General features: G+C 38.2%; 1 protein-coding gene across 1 annotated transcript; it reads left to right on the forward strand.

The window, feature by feature from the left end:
• Nucleotides 1-9,011: 9,011 nt before the first annotated feature.
• Nucleotides 9,012-13,491, forward strand: LOC149237101 (disease resistance protein Roq1-like). Its single transcript, XM_089372589.1, has 4 exons — nucleotides 9,012-9,704; nucleotides 9,817-10,918; nucleotides 11,041-11,313; nucleotides 11,475-13,491. The coding sequence occupies exons 1-4, from the start codon at nucleotides 9,163-9,165 to the stop codon at nucleotides 13,248-13,250; spliced, it is 3,693 nt and encodes a 1,230-aa protein (XP_089228715.1). The 5' UTR covers nucleotides 9,012-9,162; the 3' UTR covers nucleotides 13,251-13,491.
• The last annotated feature ends 7,613 nt before the right edge of the window (nucleotides 13,492-21,104 follow it).

Here is a 21,104-nt window from a genome sequence, read left to right on the forward strand (position 1 = left end):
GATGTAATTAGGAAAGGAGGCCTAAGGCCTTGAGCAATGACATATGTAATCCCTATTTTTGTTTGTAATATATATCTATTGCATGTATGATTATGTTCTTTTTGGTTTTTCTTGTGAGTTGTATTTTATTCCTCAATAATAATGTTGTTTAATATCGTGTCTCAGTGTGTGTTAGCCTAGGGCCATGAGGGTTTCAAGGAAATTTGTGATGCTTCTACATAAAGTATGGAAGGGATGGAGTCTATTTAGCATGATTGGTCACTGAACCAAACGAGGTAGTCAGAACCAGTCAATCAATCGGGCCCTTAAAAAATTTGTAGAGAAATGAAAAAGAGTCAGACTGGTTCGACTTCCAACTCAGACGGGGCCCACTCAGCTGGTTAGGCCTAGTACCAATTGATAGTTGCAAGGGAAATGAATAGTTGAGGTGCTCACCCTCGACCAAGTAGAATGACCTGTGGGTGTTGTCGCCCAATAATTGTGTTGATAAACATGTGTGAGATGGAATATGGTTGGAAGATGTGGTGTATGCGAAACCGTCATTGGTGTTTGGGTATTAGATAAATAACGTCCCTAAGTTCAATGTTGTGCAATAGTGGAAGAAGAAGAGCTCAAATGTGGGCCCATAACCCATAGGCTCAAGCGATTTGAGTCATCAAGGGTCGAAATGAAGCACCCCACAAATCGATCATTCATTAAAATGTTCATTTTCACATAAAAAAAAATTAACTTGTGAAGAGTAAAATTTGAACCAAACTAAACACATGATTCATATCAAAAATATTAATCCTTATCTTTGAACATCACCTATATTCTTATTCTTTGATATTTAAAAATTCTATATCTAAATTTAGTAATCAAATATTAATTCCATATCTAAATTTATCGCTCAACAAAATATTTCTTTCTCACCATCTCACTCTTCCTGAACGAGCAAGGAGAGGTTGTTCTCCTTGATGATCATGCGGTCATGGATGTGTACAGTATTTCATTTGAAGATTTGAAGAAGAAGATTATATAGGCATGGAGGAAGCACTTTCCAAATGATCACACATCACTTGCATTCATGAAGGAAAGGGTGATTCTATCAGATACATGAAAACATTCAAATGCCTTTCCAATGCTAGATTGGCCTATATGGGAGCCATAATATCAAATGTTAAGTTCTTGTTCATCGATAATGAACAACTATCAAAGAACTTGCAGGTTGCAAGGAAAGAGGTAGAACAACTTCGAGAGTAGAGCACAGTTTCCGTAATGGGGGAGATGAGGAAAGTGATACTTACTAAAGTATCAACACTTGAGACTACCATGTGGAAGCTCTATGATGGATTTTTCACCATGCACAAAGCAGTTGTGGATGTGCATGACTTACAAGAGCGGAGCAAAGAGTTTGTTCAAACTCTTAGGAACTTACATGTTTCCATTACCCATGTGCAAGAGTGGACAATGCAATACGAATGGGCCCCTCTGGACTTGCTAAAGAAGATTGAGCTACAAGTAGATATGGAGAAAGAAAAGGTCCAAATGTTGATCCAGAACTATAAGAAGCTTGCCCCATTCATCAGTAGCATACATGACTCATATGCATGGTTGTACAAGAGTTTTGATGTTATGGTTAGAATGCACAAGATCCCCTCAATTAATTCCCTCACTGAGGCTAGACCCAAGAACCAAGTCCGGCTAGATATTGATGGTACATGGAGTAGCTAAGGTGAGATGCCACTAGGGATGACTTGGAGGAGAGCACACATAACATGCAAAAGTACATTTGGTATCCCTTCATGGTCAACACCATGTTGCACATGCTTCAGGAGAAGTTGGATATAGGTTCCAAGACCATATTCCCTAAAGCTATCAATGCAAGAGTCCACTCTTAGAAAGGCACCATCAAGCAATTTGGGGATATCATCCCACTGTACCAAGCTTCGAATCAATATGTGACCAAGAAGCACCAAGTGGATGTTTCCAAGTTGGTCTTTCCCCAAACTTCAGAGTCATAGTGTTTTGTCTTGTTAGGCTATCTCTAACATATTTTTTCTTCCATGGGTACATGTGGAAAATATCATTATTTCTAAATATGTTGTAAGTGAAATTCCAAGTGTCATTAGTGGATTGCGAGAGTTCATCATGTTATGTAATGAGTTATTTGTAAAGAAGTTGAAGAGTCAAAAGGGTAGTCAAACAAAGGGGAATGTAAAGGGTCACACCACCCTTTGTTATAAATAGAACCTCATAACTCATAGAAGGGGCTTTTGGGAACCAAGATTTTGGCTAGGCTTTGGTTTAGAAAAGGCTTGGGAGTATAGTGTCGAGCCTTGGCTTCTCCACAACGTAGAGTGAATATACTTCTTTGGAGTATCAAGTGTTCTTGATTGTAATATTCCACTATTATAGCTAGTGGTCGTCAATGGTATATGTATGGATGGAACTTTCACTTATAATAATAATTACAAAGCTAGTACGCTTTCATGCATATGTTGTTATTTTAGCTGGACTATTCTGGCTGCTTTAGCAATGTATGTTGTTTCACTCTTTCATGCATATGTTGTTATTGTAGTTGGCCTATTCTGGTTGCTTTAGCAATGTATGTTGTTTAACTTATGCATTTTATTATGAACTACTTTGTATGCAATTGCATGGATCTTATTGGATGTGTGTTGTTGGATTAACTGATCACTTTAACTTGTGGACTATTCTGCATCTTAGCTTGTGATGTCAGTATGCCCATGTGTTCCTTTCAAGTTGTGTACTATTACAGGCTTCTAAGGAGCACACATCCTTTTCCCCTCTGTGTTAGAACCCCCATGCATCGCACTTGACTCTCTGCAAGGTAACACATTTTATTCCACCCAAAGCTATTATACATACCTCTACGCATTACCATGATCAACACATTACACTACCACCCACTGCTAGGGCTCCTACTCCAAACGGTGTGAGGTCTAGTTGGGACTTCGTACTGGTGAGATCCCCTTAATGTTGGCGGGTCCAACGCTGTCAACAAAACTATTAATTCTTATCTATAGAATAACTTTGTAAAGAGCATGACAATAGCTATATGTTGTAGGTGACATGGCAAGAAGCAACGAAATTTTATGATGTTTCATATGTGATGCTTGTTGTATGCATTTTTTTTTGGGAGCTATGTTAAATGCTCCCTTATTTTTTCAATATCGTGGGGACACCTAGTTAAGGAACATCCACCTTATATCTCTATATTTTGACCTCAAAGTGCTGGCAGGCCAAGGCAGCCACATGCCTCCCTCATCATCCACATTTTGATGTTTTTATGAACCAAAATCCTCATAATTGAAATTCTTCAAATTTTTAAGGAAGACTTAGTGATTTTTCTCTTCATAAAACACTAAATTATATATATATATATATATATATATATATATATATATATATATATATATATATATATAGATAGATAGATAGATAGATAGATAGCAGAAAAGGAGACTTTGGCCATATTCAATGGAGTGCAAAAATTTGAATTATACCTTGCACAAGTACATTTTATTATCAGAACTGATTGTAAAAAATTATAGTATTTTTTAAATGCAAAACTCAGGCGACAAATGGCTCGAGGAGGACTCTTATCTTGGCAGATCTGGTTTCAACAATATGATTTTGAAATACAATGGATACCAGGGAACTCCAACTAGTTAGTAGATGTGCTAACTAGAGAAATGAATAAGATTTTTAGGGTTGACATCAAACATGACTACCAATATACATTGGCAAAAAGACTTCACAGGCTTGAACAACATTTACCAGAGGTCACAACAAAAGTTAAAAAAGTGGTAGGATTAAGGCTCAAAAGAGGATAAATCAAATCAGAGGTTATCACACAGAAAGTAATGGTCCACTGCTGGGCATAAATGCAGAACTCTGTAAAATATATCCATGTGAAGATATGAAGATCAAAATCCTTTTTTGAGATCTAACAAACATGTGGTCCATTCCTTGGACTCCACATATCATAAATATTTTAAAAACACTTAACTATTATCAATTAGTAGGATGTGTTGATTTTGTCTTAGGAATTTATAATTCTGCAAGATTTTTAGATAAACATAAAATTCCCATTCAGAAGGAAATTGCCAGATGGCTACTTTCTCTTAGAATCCCAAATCTGTGGGATCAAATGCATAAACCTTTTAGCAAAGTTGGGTGGAAGATTATAAAGGAGATGACAAATTTCCAATGTTCAATCTAATAGAAGAACATGCAAATTGGATTATCAAAGAAGGTAGATGTATAAAGAAGACAAACAAAAGAATATCTTAGTGTATAGAAAGATCTTTAAAATATTTGAGATTACAGTCTACACCATGGGAAACAATCAGATTAACAACATAATTAAGTTTAAATCATTTTGACTAGTTATGGGTAGAATTAGAATCCACACCAAAGGTTTTCAAGTCAATCAACAATAAAAAGTTAACTCAGGAATTTTCTGAATGGTTTAAAAATTCTCCTGAAAAGACATTAACTCATAAAAAAGCCATAATCCAAGAAGTAGATAAAATAATTGAATACAGAGCAGTTAAAATAATAATTAATGTTAAATCATTAATTACATTGGTGATTTGTTTAGGGATTTGGAATGATGACACATTATGTCTTATTTGCCTGTTGGTAACATCTGGAAGTTGTAGTCATATAATTTTCAATAATAATTGGATTCAAAAAGATGAAGTTAATATGATTTGTTTGCAATGGATAAGGCAGTCTATAGATATAAATGTTGAAGTTTCTAACTTGACAGGTTTAGAATTCCCAGTAGATCATGTGAAGCATCTCTGTGCAGACAAAAGTTGGATCCAAAGTTTTGAGATAGATATTCTAGCGCATGCAGATGCTCTAAGCAAAGGAAAAAGATTTGATATTATGAGAAAAGATAAAGCAAAGATTGAAGAAGGACAATCATCCACCAAAGATGCTGATAAACGAGAGAATTCAGCACCACCTTGGTACAAAGATGCCTATAAACAGGAAATTTCAACTCCACCTTGGTACGAATATTCCCAAGCCGACCCCATGCATGAAGAAACCAACATCGAATATTTACTAATGGCTCTCGAACAACAAAAAGTAGAAGATGTTCATATTACTTGTGATAATTGTAACATGGACCCCTGCATCTATGACGATAGCCATAGTGGGTAATTTTATACAAAGAATATTTTGTTTTTTCTCTTGGAAAGATTGAGTAGACACTGTGCGGGTACAAGTCCTGGCAAGACCCTCAATCATTCAGATTCTTAGGTTAAGTTTGAAATATGGATTTAGAATCCAAAGGGACCTCTCTAGTCTATAAATAAGTGTTTTGAAAATGAGAAAGCACGGTGACGTGTGCTTTCATATTATGTTGTTCAGATGGTATGTACATGTTTGCTTGATTTAATATATAAGCTTGTTGGGTCGCTTGTCTGAGGATAATTCTGTATTTCTCGAAACACATTTCGAGAGTATGAGGAGAAGTGTGAAGACCAGTGGTGTGGTGGCTGTTTTCACATCTCTCGGTGAGAGAAATAGCCCGGAGTTTGTCCTTCTGTTTATCAAATAAGTACTGAGTCCAACATCTTTCCTTATTGGTATCAGAGCCCTTACTGATTTTGTGATCTGTGAGAAGTAATATAAACTATTGACAGAGTCTAAAGCAAGCCAGGAAGCCTTTGAACCTCTTTTGTTCTACAATTGGAAATTAGATAAAAGCTACTTTAGTCCATCTCTGGATTATTTTATACTCTAAGTTTCTTCTGTGTGTTTCAAATGGATTGTATGATAAAATCATTTTCTTTGGTAAATAGAACAAGGATTGATGAAGTAAATAGTAGAGACACTAAACGTGATATAGAGGAACAAGCCATAATAGATCCTTCTAAATGGAATCCTCTCGAGTTAACCATCTCTTAGGTCTATAAGGACACTACTATGCAAGTACTTACGAAGAAAATCATACTCAAAGAAGTAGAATTAAAAATACGAATCTCAGGAGAAGCAACCCAAATAGTTGGCCTAAAATTATTCCAAGAAAAAGAGTTACAAAAATTTCAAGAGTATGTCAAGGCCAAAAAATATGCTTATATCCATTTTGGTGGCATCAGATTAGGTTTAGTACCTTTATTTAGAAATGGCATAAATGCTCTAGCCTTAGCAGAATTGTTTGACTGCAGACATTTATATTATGAACAAGCTAGAATCGGGTCAATCACAAGAAATTTAATTGCAGGATGTCAATATGGAACCATTTACCCAAACTATACAATGAGCTTATCTGATAAGCATCTTAAGGATGCATGGAAGTTAATGATAGGGGTGCAACATCTGAAAATGTTGCTAGAATCCGAATATCTGTCAATAATTATGCAATCCTCTTTTCGGTTAACCAATACAACTCATCCTAAGATGAAACAACCCATTCTTAAAGATTGTGTTACAACAAGGCTAGCAACAATGAAAGCCCAAGGAGTAACTTACGAAGAAGTAGGTTTACGAGAAAGTTGGTATTTTGAATATCAGCAAGCAACCAAGGTAGTAAATAAAATAAACATCCCTAGAGGATAGCTTATTCAGAAGGAAATATCCAAATAATTCCTTCTCATATAGATCAATAGAAAGGCCTATCTTTAGAACTCTAAGGTTATCTGTAGATAATCCAAGAAATATGATAGAAACAGATAAACCAAACCAACCAAGCAGCAACAACAGGTCATATAAGTCAGAAAATAGTAATCGATTGATTATACCAGAAGAAAATCCATTCATGCTAAAAGCATTTCAGTTCAGAGGAGTGATGTTTCAAACATCTGAAGAGCCAAAGATACCTAAGGGATATAGATCATTATATGAGTATTAGTCAAAGGTGTTTACCAAAAGGATACCAGGCCTTAAATAAAAAAGCATTTAAAACATCCTCATCTTCTATCCCTCAAGTAGAAGAATGGCAATTTCAAGGGAAAAGATTTCATAGAGGTGGAAAATGGCCACCTAAGACAAAATATTGTACTACCAGTGACAATAAGTCACAACAACAAAAAACAAGAGCCGATTGGGCTCCTTTGTTAGAACATGCAGCTAGATCTCCAAAAGATCTAGACGAATCTTATCAGATATCAAATCATCTGTCAAACTGGTGCAATCATGCTTCTGAAGTAATAGATGATTTAGGATGTCAGGCCGAAGAGATATTGCAAAATTTAAAGTTAGTTCAAGGTAATCTAACTTTAGACAAGCAAGCAAAGGAAGAATGCAGAAAGAAAAGGGAACTTAAGAAAAGGAAGAAATCTAAATCTAATCAATTTCAAAATTTGGGCTCATGGCAATATTTTAAGCAAGATGATTCAGAAGTCTCTAGTTCTCAGTCGTCCATCTTAATGTTTTTAGAGTAAAGAAATTAGAGAAGCGGATTTATGAATGGCACAGAGTTTGGATAATTGGAGTCTAAAACCTTTAGGGGTCATTTTGAGGTCTTAAGTGACATTTTTTTGGGGTAAAACTTTCCTGCTTAAGCACCCAATGTTATATTTAGGGACACAAGAAAGAAGTCAATTAGAGTTTGTATGCAAAAGGTATGCCTCACAAAAATTGATTTATTTATTTGACCACCATAATTGAAGAGAATGCCATATAAATCCCCATTACTATGGAAAATAAGCTATCCATACAAAAACTATAAAAAAACCTAAAAAAATTAAACTTATAACATTTATTAAAAATTAAAAAAATAAAACTTAACCTCTAATTAACTATATTGAACTCTGACACTTAAAAAAAACCATTTTATTTCTTTTTCTAATCTTATCTGGTTCCAGAAGAAAATATAACGAGATTACACGTGAGCGAGAGTGAACTGGAAAAACAGAGAGACCTCTCCAACGTATATTTTCAATGTATTTCATAAATCTAAGAGGGACAGTCCCCATGGCCACTGCAAAGGGGCGGAGCTCTGCTCCTCCACACTAAGATTCTTTAATGGAATATTGGCATCCAGTGCAAAATAGTTGCCGGACATTACAAATATTTCCTATGCAGTACGAAATAGTCGGCATGTGAGCTATACAGTGCAATACAATTCATTACGGAGTTGTCTATAATGCGACTTTTTGAGATTCCGGTGACGGAATCCGGCGGAAGAAATTGAGATGAAATCATGATTTGTTGCAGTTAAAATGGTTTTTTAACTGCATATTCGGATTCAGCACCCTGAAAAACCCCTGGGACGGTTTCATTGTGCAGAAATTAGCTATCAAACTTGGATTCCGATAAATTACTGCCGGATTTTCACCGGAAAAAATCACCGGAAAAGCTTTCAAAAAGTCGCGTTAAAGACTACTGCATTCAGCGTACAGTTGTTGTGATTAATTGACGATGCCTACTTAGTACTGAACCTTTCTTCTTTGAGCGTTGACAAATGATCTCTCAACTTACCGCTAGGGTTATAGTTGAGTTGGGCACATCACACACTCGGTGATTGAAACTTTTTAAGGTCTCGCACCTTAGTTTGGTCAAATGAGCGGCGATCTAATTAATGCGTCATTTTCGTTTTCCGTGGTTTTGTCAACCAAATGGGTGGAGATAAAATTAACGTGTCGCTCTCAACCTGCTACTAGCGATAGACCTGTGTGGCCTGCGCACATCACGAATCCGTGAAGGAAACATTTTAACCTCTCGCCACCTACTGCGTTAGGTTCCAGGTTCGATCCTCTTTCACACCTATCGAAAGTGACACGGACGAAAGTGGAGTCTTTCCCGCCTTATCGTTAAACTTACAACTGTAAAATACATTCCAATCGTTTTCCCTTTGTACCAGTATTAGACATTGTTATTAGTTTATATAGTTTTGGATAGGTAAGAAGTTAATATATTTCTGCGACTTTCCTGATTTCACAATTTAATAATAAAACAAAAGTATCCTAAATTTCATTCAATTGAAATATATATCGACTTGGTTCGTTCAGCGAAAAACAAATCCTCTGAATTGACCAGATATTAGTGTCTTCATTTGTTCTCATCGATTCGCTGGTAGGTGGTCTTGAGTTTCACCGCTCATTCCCAATCTCTGTAAAACATCTTGGATCTCGCTTGCTTCTTTCTTCTCTGTAAAACGTCTTGGATCTCGCTTGCTTCTTTCTTCTTCTGTATCCGATGGCGGACCTTACTGGGGATATCGCCTCTTCTTCGTCTTCATCCACCAACAATGGCCAGGTTTATGACGTTTTTTTGAACCACCGCGGTCCCGACACAAAGAAAGGCCTCGCCAGCCATATCTACCGTGGCCTTATTGTCCGTGGGTTAAGAGTATTTCTGGACCAGCCCGAATTGCGTAAGGGAGAGGACATGCTTTCTCAAATCAAACAGGCTATTCGAACCGCCTCAGTGCATGTTGCAATATTTTCTCCAAACTATGCCCAATCAAGATGGTGTCTTGAGGAGCTCGCACTAATGGTGGAATCTGGATCGACAATTATTCCGGTCTTCCATAATGTCAATCCTTCAGACCTTCGGTGGACGCGGAGTGGAGATGGAGATGAGGTCCAGAGTCAGTATGCTCGAGACCTGCAGATGCTCGAAAAGAAGAGAACATTTGAAGGGAAGCCACGATTTGACTCTATCACTCTGGAAAAATGGAGGAATGCTCTCTATGTTGTCTCGAATAAAAGTGGTTTAGATATAAACGCATGCAACGGGTAAGGGCCACACTCTCTCCTGTTTTTCTTAGTTTATTTAATGAATGATAAGGTATATCAAACTATATTTTCGGAGACGTTCCTCAATCAAATTATCGTGCATATTGTTCAGTGACGAAGGGCAACTAGTTGATGAGGTCGTCGAAGAAGTGTGGCGAAAGGTTAGGAAAACACCTCTTAATGTGGCCAAATACCCTACTGGCCTCGTTGAGAAAATGGAAGACGTGGGAAGAATGGTACTCTTGCAGCAGCAAAGCCAGAAGACTATGGTTGTGGGAATTGTGGGTCTTGGCGGTGTAGGGAAAACGACCCTTGCAAAAGAATTCTTCAACAGACACACATCAAATTATGATCGATCTTGTTTTCTGTTTGATGTGAGAGAAACCGCAGCCAAGAGCTCTTTAAGTTCATTGCAGACAAAACTTCTCAAAGACTTGGCTCCTTTGAAGGACGTGCAAATAAGCAACACCGATGAAGGCATAGAGGAGCTCCGAAAACATCTCTCATCCTCCCCCCGATCTCTGATAGTCTTAGATGATGTTGATCATATTGATCAACTTGACGCATTGTTTTCACCAGTGATAGATACCATTCAGGCCAGTAGTTTAATCTTGCTTACTTCTCGCAATAGGGATGTACTTACAAGCTCGGGAATTCCAGGCGCGTCTATTTACAAGCAAACAGGCCTTAACCGGCAACAGTCTAGAGCACTATTCTGCTCGCATGCCTTTGACCAGAGTTGTCCTGTGACGGGATTTGAACAACTGGTTGAAGATTTTTTGGATTTCTGTGATGGATTGCCCTTATCTCTTAAGGTCATCGGAGCGGCTATTCGTGGAAAAGATTCTGAGATTTGGAAAAGACAGTTAGACAAAAACAGAAGAATACTTCCTGATGATATTCATAGCAAGCTTAAAATTAGCTATGATGGGCTGGATAAAGAGCAGCAGGAGATCTTTTTAGACGTCGCCTGTTTTTTTATAGGAGAAAACAGAGATACCGCCATTACAATATGGAACGGATCTGGCTGGGACGGATGTCTGGGTCTCCGTAACTTAGAGAACAGATGCCTTGTAGAGATCGACAGTGAAGAGTGTATAAGAATGCACGACCACCTGCGCGATCTCGGCAGAGATGTAGCAGAGGAGAAACATCCGCTTCGGCTTTCGCGACCAAATGTCAATCTTCGCCGTACTCTTTCCCCCTCATCGCCTGTACGTATGTTGAAGCTCTCCACGGATTTTCAAATTAGCATTGCCATATCTAAATTGCCTTTTTGTCTTGAAATTTTTTAAGAGAAAATCATGTTTCTAACAGCTCCAAGTGAACAATTCAGGTGAGAGGAATTAGCATGGATTATGGAAATGGCCGCGAACAATTTTTCGAATACATTAGGGTCAACTGCAACCTAAGCAGGTTGGAACTGCTTAGGGGTGAAGGTTCTTTTGTTGAAAGCGTATTCAGTGCAGCGGAGTTAGGACAACTGATATATCTCCGATGGGAGAAGTGTCCGATCTCCTCAATATCTTTCACAATTCCAACAAGGAATTTAAGAGTGTTATACATAGAGGGGGAAGAATTGAACACACTCTGGCAACATGCATCTCAGGTAGTACAAATTCTAATTTATTTGGACAGACATCGATTTACATTTCTCTTCGAATTATAAAAATTGCTTGCATTTAAGAATTGTCTTTGTTTATCACAATGTCAAATAGGTGACATTTACAGAGGCAAATCAACTTTAATGTTTTTATGTACACATTGCAGGCACCACTACAGTTGACGGAATTGTATATTGATGCTCCCCTTTCAGAGGTTCCAGAGTCTATTGGTAAACTGAATCAGCTCGAAAGAATTGTCCTGAAAAATGGTTATTTTAAAACTTTACCAAATGAATTCTATGATATGCATTCATTGAAACATATCAGGTTACAAAACTGTAAACAAATGATGTTGCTGCCGGATTCAGTTGGGATCTTGACGGGCCTCCAGACTCTCGACTTTTCCGGGTGCTCCAGCTTGGAGCGGCTCCCAGACTCGACGGGGCAGCTGACGGGCCTCCAGAGCCTCAACTTGCAATACTGCACCAGCCTGCAGGGGCTCCCAGACTCGGTGGGGCAGCTGACGGGCCTCCAGGGACTCAACTTGGAACGCTGCACCAGCCTGCAGGGGCTCCCAGACTCGGTGGGGCAGCTGACGGGCCTCCAGGAACTCAACTTGGAAGGCTGCACCAGCCTGCTGGGGCTCCCAGACTCGGTGGGGCAGCTGACGGGCCTCCAGAAACTCGACTTGCGCGTGTGCTCCAGCCTGCAGGGGCTCCCAGACTCGGTGGGGCAGCTGATGGGCCTCCAGGGACTCTACTTGGGCGGGTGCTCCAGCCTGCAGGGGCTCCCAGACTCGGTGGGGCAGCTGACGGGCCTCCAGGAACTCTACTTGGACAGGTGCTCCAGCCTGCAGGGGCTCCCAGACTCGGTGGGGCAGCTGACGGGCCTCCAGGAACTCTCCTTGCGCTGGTGCTCCAGCCTGCAGGGGCTCCCAGACTCGGTGGGGCAGCTGACGGGCCTCCAGGGACTCTCCTTGGGCTGGTGCTCCAGCCTGCAGGGGCTCCCAGACTCGGTGGGGCAGTTGACAGGCCTCCAGGGACTCTACTTGGGCGGGTGCTCCAGCCTGCAGGGGCTCCCAGACTCGGTGGGGCAGCTGACGGGCCTCCAGGGACTCTACTTGGGCTGGTGCTCCAGCCTCCAGGGGCTCCCAGACTCGGTGGGGCAGCTGACGGGCCTCCAGGGACTCTACTTGCCCGGGTGCTCCAGCCTGCAAGGGCTCCCAGACTCGGTGGGGCAGCTGACGGGCCTCCAGGGACTCTACTTGCACGGGTGCTCCAGCCTGCAGGGGCTCCCAGACTCGGTGGGGCAGCTGACGGGCCTCCAGGGACTCTACTTGCACGGGTGCTCCAGTCTGCAGGGGCTCCCAGACTCGGTGGGGCAGCTGACGGGCCTCCAGGGACTCTACTTGCAAGGGTGCTCCAGCCTGCAGGGGCTCCCAGACTCGGTGGGGCAGCTGACGAGCCTCCAGGGACTCGACTTGGACGGGTGCTCCAGCCTGCAGTGGCTCCCAGACTGGGTGGGGCAGCTGACGGGCCTCCAGGAACTCTACTTGGACGGGTGCTCCAGCCTTCAGGGGCTCCCAGACTCGGTGGGGCAGCTGACGGGCCTCCAGAGGCTCAACTTGGAAAACTGCACCAGCCTGCAGGGTCTCCCAGACTCAGTCGGGAACTTAACGAGACTCAAATGGCTTAACTTGTCTGGGTGTTCCAATTTACAGATGCTGCCCAATTTTCGGCATTTGAGCTCGATGGAGGAGCTTCACTTGTCTGGATGTTCCAATTTACAGATGCCGCCCAATGTTCAGCATTTGATCTCGCTGGTGAAGCTTTATGTGTCTCACTGTTCAAAACTGCAATGGGGTGCTGGAGTAGTCGAGTCCTTGCGCCATCGACTGGGAAATGGCTTCATCGAAGAAGGCGGCGAAAACAGTAATGAATAAAGCTGCAGCGAGTTGTATAATATAAGAGAACTTCTTAAGATCAGATGGCCACGGTGCTCGCCACACCCCGCAAAGAGCGCTGTGTCATTAATCTTCATAGAGCTGTAATCACAGGCAAAATGAATTACACAATGTACAGAATGCTCTACATTTTACATCATGTGTAGTAAAATATGTTGAGCCATAACAACATTCGAGTTTACGGTGCATATAACATTCGAATTTATGGTGATTTTTTTAATATTTATTTTTTCTTAAATACAACGCATAAATATAAATTTTGTTTTTTAAATAATTTTCATTAATAAATTTAATTTAATTATTATTATTTAATTTATATATTATTAGATTAATATAAATTTTTGGATCATATATTTTAGTTATTTAAATATTATTGGTATAAGAAATAATAATTAATTTTTCATATATTTTTTAATTTTCTATTTTAAATCCTTCAATTTATATTTCAATTATTTATTCTTTTAATAAATTTCAATTTTAGTATATATATATTTTTAATATTAATTTATTATATATTTGTTAATTTTTTTAAAATTTATTTTCTATTTTAAATATTCAAAATCCTTAATACATATTTGAGTTGCTTACTCATATATGTAAATATGTAAGTAATTAATTGAATGAATAATATATACAATTTTCAAATCTAATATTGATGATATCCTACAAATAATAGTGATATTTATAGATGGCATCAAATATTAAATGAGCAAGAACAAGATTTTCATGAATGATATTTCTCATTTATGTAGACTGTTGTACTTGCAAACCAAACATCTACAACTAATTAACCAAATAGACAACAATATTGATGATGACTAGTTAAATTTACTCTTGATCTCTTTTACACAAATACTTATATTTATATGGATAAATATAAATAAACAATTTTGTAAAATATAATTAGTTTAATATATAGCATTTACTGAAAAACATTTAACAAAATTAAATTCTATTAAAAAAACAAAACTAAACATATGTAATTTCTCACCTCATCCTTCACCTCAAGTAATTGGAACAAACTGTCCTCAGACAGGCAGCCCAGCAGACTTCAATATTAATTCAAGCAAAATGTTACATACCAAGTTAAGCCTCAAGATTAGAGCTTGCTAGTCTCTGGTCTTTGAGAGCTCAAAATACACACACACACACACTCGATGATTTAAACTATCTACAACACACGCATTTATAAGACATATGAGAATTATTGAGGGTCCTTGTCTGACATTACTTAGTCATGACGGTGTCTACCCAATATTCTCGAGTACAAAATAAAGCAAACGCACTCACCAAAAAAGACGCACTACCAAAGCACTGTTCTAGTCCTGAGTTTATAAACTACAGACAGAGTCTAAAGTAAGCCAGGCAGCGTTCGAAAAGCATCTTTGTCCTACATTGCGCTGAGTAGATAAACACTTCTTTATTCAATCTCTGGTTTAGTTTGTAAAACATGGCAAATCTCTTACGCTCGTTCTCTACTATTGATTGAAAAGTAATCACTGAAGTGTCTTCTCACTCTCATGAATCTGAAATAGATAATACTGAAAATCATGAAGTAGTTGAAACTCCTGCAAATTGGAATCCTCCTGCATTGCATGCAACCGATGTGTATAAACTTCTGATGTCTTTTGTTCTGAAAAGAAAATCCTTTTTAAAGGAAGTTGAGGTTACTATTAAGATTTCAGGCCCTGCTGTTCAAATTCTTGCTTTGAATTTATTCTCTGATGATGAGATAAAGAAATTCCGTCAGTATGTCAAGGAAAAGAAGTACTCTTATCTTCATTTTGGGGGGATAAGGATAGGTCTTGCACCTCTGTTTCGTCATGGTATAAATACTCCTTGTATTGCTGAATTGTTCGACACCCGTCATCAAACCTATGATAGTGCAAGAATAGGAACCATTATGGGGAATCTGTCTGCTGGATGCCAGTATGGAACCATCTTCCCTAACTACTACATTAGCTTAAATGATGCACATCTGAAAGATTGCTGGAAACTATTGACTGGAGTCCAAGGTCTTGATATGGCTGAAGATAGTGAATACCTCTCTGCAATTGTCCAAGCTTCATTTCAATTAACCAACACTGCACATCCCAAGTTGAAACAACCTGTTTTAAAAGACTGTGTTACAGTTGGTTTATCAAATGCACAGGTAGAAGGTGTGTTATATGATCCTTCTGAATTGCCGAATAATTGGTATTTCCAGTATAAATCCATTGCTGACGAAAGAAAACCTGAGTCTAAGCCAAAAAGTGTATCAATAGATAATGGTCAAGTAAAGCTGATTCCTGCCAAGCCAAAGGTACCCAGACCAATAACCAGGCCTCGTCGATATGTTTTTTCGATTGCTCCAAATGATGTCCCTTCAAGCAGTTCTCTTTTGTCCACAGTTGAAGAAGAAAAATCTTCTGAGTTGTCTTCTACTGAGTTGTATATACCTGAGTCAAAACCTTTTTTACCTGTAAATAAGATGCATAGGATTGGTTATTTTCCTCCTGTTGAAGAATGGCAGTATGCCAATCATCGTTTTGTTAAAGGTGGCAAGTGGCCTCCTCGAACCAAGTTCTGTACAACATCTTCGTCATCTAAGCAACCAGCTACAAGAGCTGACTGTGCTCCTCTCATAGAACACAATGCACAAAATCCTAATGATCTGGATCAAATTTACCATATTGGTAATTATCTGACAACATGGTGTGCACACGCTGAGGAAGTAATTGATGATTTAGGTTGCCAGAGTGAGTTAATCCTAGCCAATCTCAAACTATTGCATGATGAACAACAAGCAGACAAACAGAAAAGAGAGGATAAAGAAAAGAGACAGAGAGAAAAGAAGAAGAAAGAATCCCAGCCTCCAAAATTTTCTAAAACCATGGAAATTCCTCAAAGTTGGGATACCAGTGAATCTCAAGATGACAATATTGCTGAATCAAGTAGTCAAGTTGGACATAAATTAGAAATACCAAATCTGTGCAAGTCCATAAAAACAAAAGTGATTTAGCCACTCTTGAAAATGCTGCTACCCTGTTTCCATCTTTTATCATGCCATCTCTCCAAAAGGCAAATGTGTTTACCGAAGCCAAATACCTAAGGGTAGAAGAAGATTTATTTCCTACTAATTCATCTGGATATGTTTTAGATCTAGATAGGTCTAAAAATCCATCAGAATCCATTAGAGTTTGGATTGGAGCTTTATACCAGAGGCAAGTTGTTTCCAAATTGGATAACTATTCTATCTTTCTTCTAGCCGAGAAAAGAATGGCCGGTATTGTGTATGATTGGTGGATAGGTGGAACAGAAGAAGAAAGGAGAAATGTTGCAATGTCTGGTTTAGCTACATTGGAAGTTTCACTGCTGACACAATTGGTTCCTAAACTTGTAGATGAGAAAAAACAGATTATTACAGACTTAACAAGAATGGAATTAAAGGATTTAAAGGATCTAGATCGTTTTGGTAATGACTATATGTCAAAGGTTTACAAAGCAAATCTTACCAATGATTCTACTCAAAAGATTTCCTTCTTGTCTAAGTTGCCAGGAAATTTAGGGGATATGATAATGAAAGATCTTGAAATCCAGGGCAAAAGGATAGAACAAACCTATTGGATAGATCTTTTATTCAGATGTCAGGAAAAGGTCAAATATTTATGTTGGCAAAAACAAATCCATGATGTTTCTCCAAATCTGAATGTATGTCGTTCTGTACTTCCATGGACACCTTTTAAGAAACGGAGATCTAAAAAGTATGGAAAATACAGACCAAAGCGTGTTGCAAATCCAAGGCGACCATTCATAAAATTTAAATATCTAAAAAGGAGAAAGCAGCCTAAAAGAGACAATGCTTGCTTTATCTGTAAGCAAGAAGGTCATTTTGCTCGTAAATGTCCAAAGAGTTCATCCAATAAGTTAAAAGCTTGTATAGAGTTTGAAGATTTTGTAGATAATTGGTCAGTCGTTGATTCTCAAGATGAAGTGTCCGATGTATATATCTTGACAGATGCTTCATTGTCTGATAATGAATCCATTCCTGAAGTTAGTCAAAAAATGAATCTTTGTTATAATGCATGGGAAAGTGAACCTAGTGATCAAGAGCTTCATTACAATGATGAATATGGTTTAGAAGATTATACAGAAGAATCTTCAGATGACTCCTCAGTCGATACTGTGACCACAAAAGACTCTAAGAATTCAACTCCCGTTTTAGATTCCTTGCCTCCACAGCATGCATTGAATTCTTTTTGTCCATACCCAAAAACAGTTGCGTCATCTTCATCATCACTGCCTGTCAATACCATTGCTCTTGCTGAAGAAAATGCTTTTCTTAAAAAGATTGTCAAGTCTAACAATCTCCTGTATATTCCAGTTGAAGTCCAGGTAAAAGGAGAATGGATATCTGTTGATGCTTTCATAGACACAGGTGGTTCTAACAATCTTGCTCGTCCATCTTTGTTTAAAGGTTTATGGAAACCTTTACAGCATATTCTGGTGTCTGAAACCATTGGTGGTTCAGTAAATCTCACCCATTATGTAGATAATGTTTCTTTAAAAATTGGGGGGAGTATTATCAAAATATCTGCAATACAACATTATGATGCCTCTGCAAGTCTGTTCTTAGGAATGCCATTTATTAATTTAGTATTGCCTGTGACTATCAGTGAAGATAAAATTATCTGTAACATTAAGAAAAAGGCAATAGCAGTCCCAAGACTAGTTATGGCAAACTCTGAAGCAAGAAAAGAACAGAGTCAAAAGAAAATAGGTATCAGAAAATCAAAGAATGAATCTCATGACTGGAAAGAAGTTTTGCAGATATATGAAGAAAAACAACAGCCTACACAGAAAGCCAATAGAAATCCTGATTGGTCCCAAGAACAATTAAGTTTATATGAAGAATTGCTAAAATGTTGTTCTGAGAATCCTAAAGCATTCTGGAGTGTTGAGGGCCCTCAACAAGAAATTATTACTTTACATGACAATGGGGTAACTGGAAAGTTAATACCCTGCACTCCAGCTGAAGAAAAAGAAATCAGAAAGCAGATTGAAGAATTGCTAGATCTTCAACTCATAGAACGTAGTGGTTCTCACTACTCTTGTTCTGCATTCCTGGTTCGAAATCATTCTGAAATAGTCAGAGGAAAAGATAGGATGGTTATTAATTATAAACCATTGAATGCGATCACTAAAAGTTTTAATTATCCTCTGCCTCGTCAAGAAACAATAATGCAGAAGATTCAGAACAGTAAGATCTTTAGTAAGTTTGATATGAAATCTGGTTATTATCAGATTCAGATCAAGGAAGAAGATCGCCATAAAACTGCTTTCACTTGTCCTGCCGGTTTCTTTCAATGGAGAGTTGTTCCATTTGGATTAAAGAATGCTCCTGCGTTCTTTCAAAGAAGAATGGATCATATCTTCGGTAAATATGATTTTATTGTTGTATATATTGATGATATTCTTGTACATAGTTCGGATCTTGAAACACATCTAAAACATCTACAAGTGTTTCTTGAAGAAGCAAGGTCCCATGGTCTTGTTTTGTCAGAGAAGAAGATGTGTCTTTTTCAAGATAGTATTGATTTTCTCGGAATTCATGTCAGTCAAGGAAAATTTCAGATGCAGCCACATGTGTTAACTAAACTCTCTAAATTTCCTGATCAATTGAAAGATGTGAAGATGATTCAATGCTTTCTAGGAATATTGAATTATGTACATAAATATATTCCTAGACTTTCTGAAAAAACTGCTCTTATTAGGCAACATCTTCATTCTGGTTGGTCATCCGCAGCTACCAAAGCAGTTCAGCTACTTAAAGCAGAATGTCAGCATCTTTCGGAACTCAAACCCCCAGGAAATGGTTCTCTTATTTTACAGACTGATGCCTCTGATAATTTTTGGGCAGCAGTCCTTTTTGAAAGAAAGGGAGAAGGAGAAAAGATTGAAGAAGTCCTTTGTGCTTATGCTTCTGGAGAATTCTTAAAACACCAGAAAAACTATTTTCCTGCAGAAAAAGAAACCCTCGCCATCTTTAATGGTATTCAAAAATTTGAAATCTATCTAGCTCCCGCTAAGTTTCTAATCAGAACTGATTCTATGAATTTCAAGTATTTTTTGACAGCAAAGATCTCAAAGCAACTGGCGCGTGGAAGACTTTTAGCATGGCAAATGTGGTTTCAAATGTATGACTTTGAAGTTGAATGGGTTCCTGGTAATTCAAATGTTTTAGTTGATGCACTCACTAGAGAAATGAATAAGGTTCATGTTCACAGAAATGGTATTTTCCATCTTCCTGGTAAGACCCCTTCTGATGACAGTTTTGAAACCTTTGTTCAAAGATTTTGCCTTCTTGATTTTGTTCTAGGTGATGTGGGTCGAGAAATTAAAAAGATTGTTGGTTTAAGATTGAGAAGAAACCAATGGATCCAAAGGTGCCAAGCATGGCAGCATAAAAATGTGGGTGCTTTTCTAAATCTAGATGAAGAATTGGTAAAGGTTTATCCTCTACCAAATATGAAGGTAAAATTGTATTTTAAATCTCTGGATGATTCTTGGACCAGGCAGTATACAAATGACATGATCAGGGTGTTAAAAATTATGAATTATTATCAAATTATTGGTGGAGTTGATTTTTTTGTCGCTGTTTATGTTACTGCAAAGATGTTAGATCTGGAAGAAATAAATATGCATGAACAAGTTGAAAGATTCTTAAAATCTTTAAGAATCCCTGATTTATTTGAAGAATTAGAAGCTGCTTTTCTACAACGAAATGATGAAAACTTTGCAGGTACTGATTCCTTCCCACAATACAAATTGTTTGCCCCTTTTGCTGATTGGGAATTCAAGGATGGTCGATGTCAAAAGAAGGTTCAAGTTAGAGCCTCCCAGTGTGTTGAAAGAACACTTCAATATTTGAGAACCTTTTCATCGCCATGGGATTATCAAAGCATGGAATTTAGAAATCCTATAATTCCTAATCCTTTTTCACAAGTCTATGGATCTGATAGTATGGGTGAAGCTACTCTTGCTACTAATGCAGAAGAAATTAAGAAAATTTCAAGCTGGCTTAGAGAGTTTCATACTTTGAAACTATCAGAGAAAGTCTCATTAATCAAAACTTTAGAACCTATGTAAGGCAGATATGGAGTAATGAGGATGATAATCAATCAAAAAGCCCTAATCACAATTATTATTTCTTCAGGGAATTGGTCTGATGATGTAGTATGCCTTATTAATCTATTGTTATCCAATCGGGTATGCTCATCCATGATGTTTGAAGTTAATTGGCAAGAAAGAGGGAATATCAGTCATCATTGCAAACTTTGGGTACAGGCAGCCATTGAACAATCAGTCAGTATGTTCCCGATCTTCAAATGGGAATTATTAGATGGAGTGGAGTTGTCAGTTCAGTCCTTGCTCGACTTTCGGAAAAGTAAAAAAGATTCTTTTCTTAATATTGAAATTGATCCATTTGCATATGTTAACAAATGGAACAAAGATGATTATCTCTTTTTGCAAAAGAATCTACGAGTCACGACAGATACGGTAAAGTTTGACACAGGACAATCATCACGAGCACCACTCAAAGAGGAATCTTCAATAGTTATGTCCATCTCAAAAGGTAAAGAAAAAGCATCCGAGGAAAAAGAAACCGTGTTCGTAGATATGTATCAAGATGCTCAGGAACAGAATGACCCCACTTGGGAAAACGATTACCTATCGTGGCTTACATCATCTTGGGAAAGACAAAGGACTCCTCCAAATTCTGAATTCGCATCAAATTATGATAGTGACCGAAGTCCAAAAGGACCTTGGTAGTGCGTCTTCTTTTGGTGAGTG

This window comes from Pinus tabuliformis, chromosome 8 (assembly GCF_031772625.1).
Source record: "Pinus tabuliformis cultivar Carrire ecotype Pingquan chromosome 8, CPIR1, whole genome shotgun sequence".
Lineage (NCBI taxonomy): Eukaryota > Viridiplantae > Streptophyta > Pinopsida > Pinales > Pinaceae > Pinus > Pinus tabuliformis.

Bases quoted from the DNA above. Each gene is read 5' to 3' on its own strand.
- LOC149237101 (XM_089372589.1), top strand. From the start codon at position 9,163: ATGGCGGACCTTACTGGGGATATCGCCTCTTCTTCGTCTTCATCCACC. The intron at 9,705-9,816 runs GTAAGGGCCACA...CATATTGTTCAG, and splicing joins GATATAAACGCATGCAACGG to TGACGAAGGGCAACTAGTTG. The intron at 10,919-11,040 runs GTACGTATGTTG...TGAACAATTCAG, and splicing joins CTCTTTCCCCCTCATCGCCT to GTGAGAGGAATTAGCATGGA.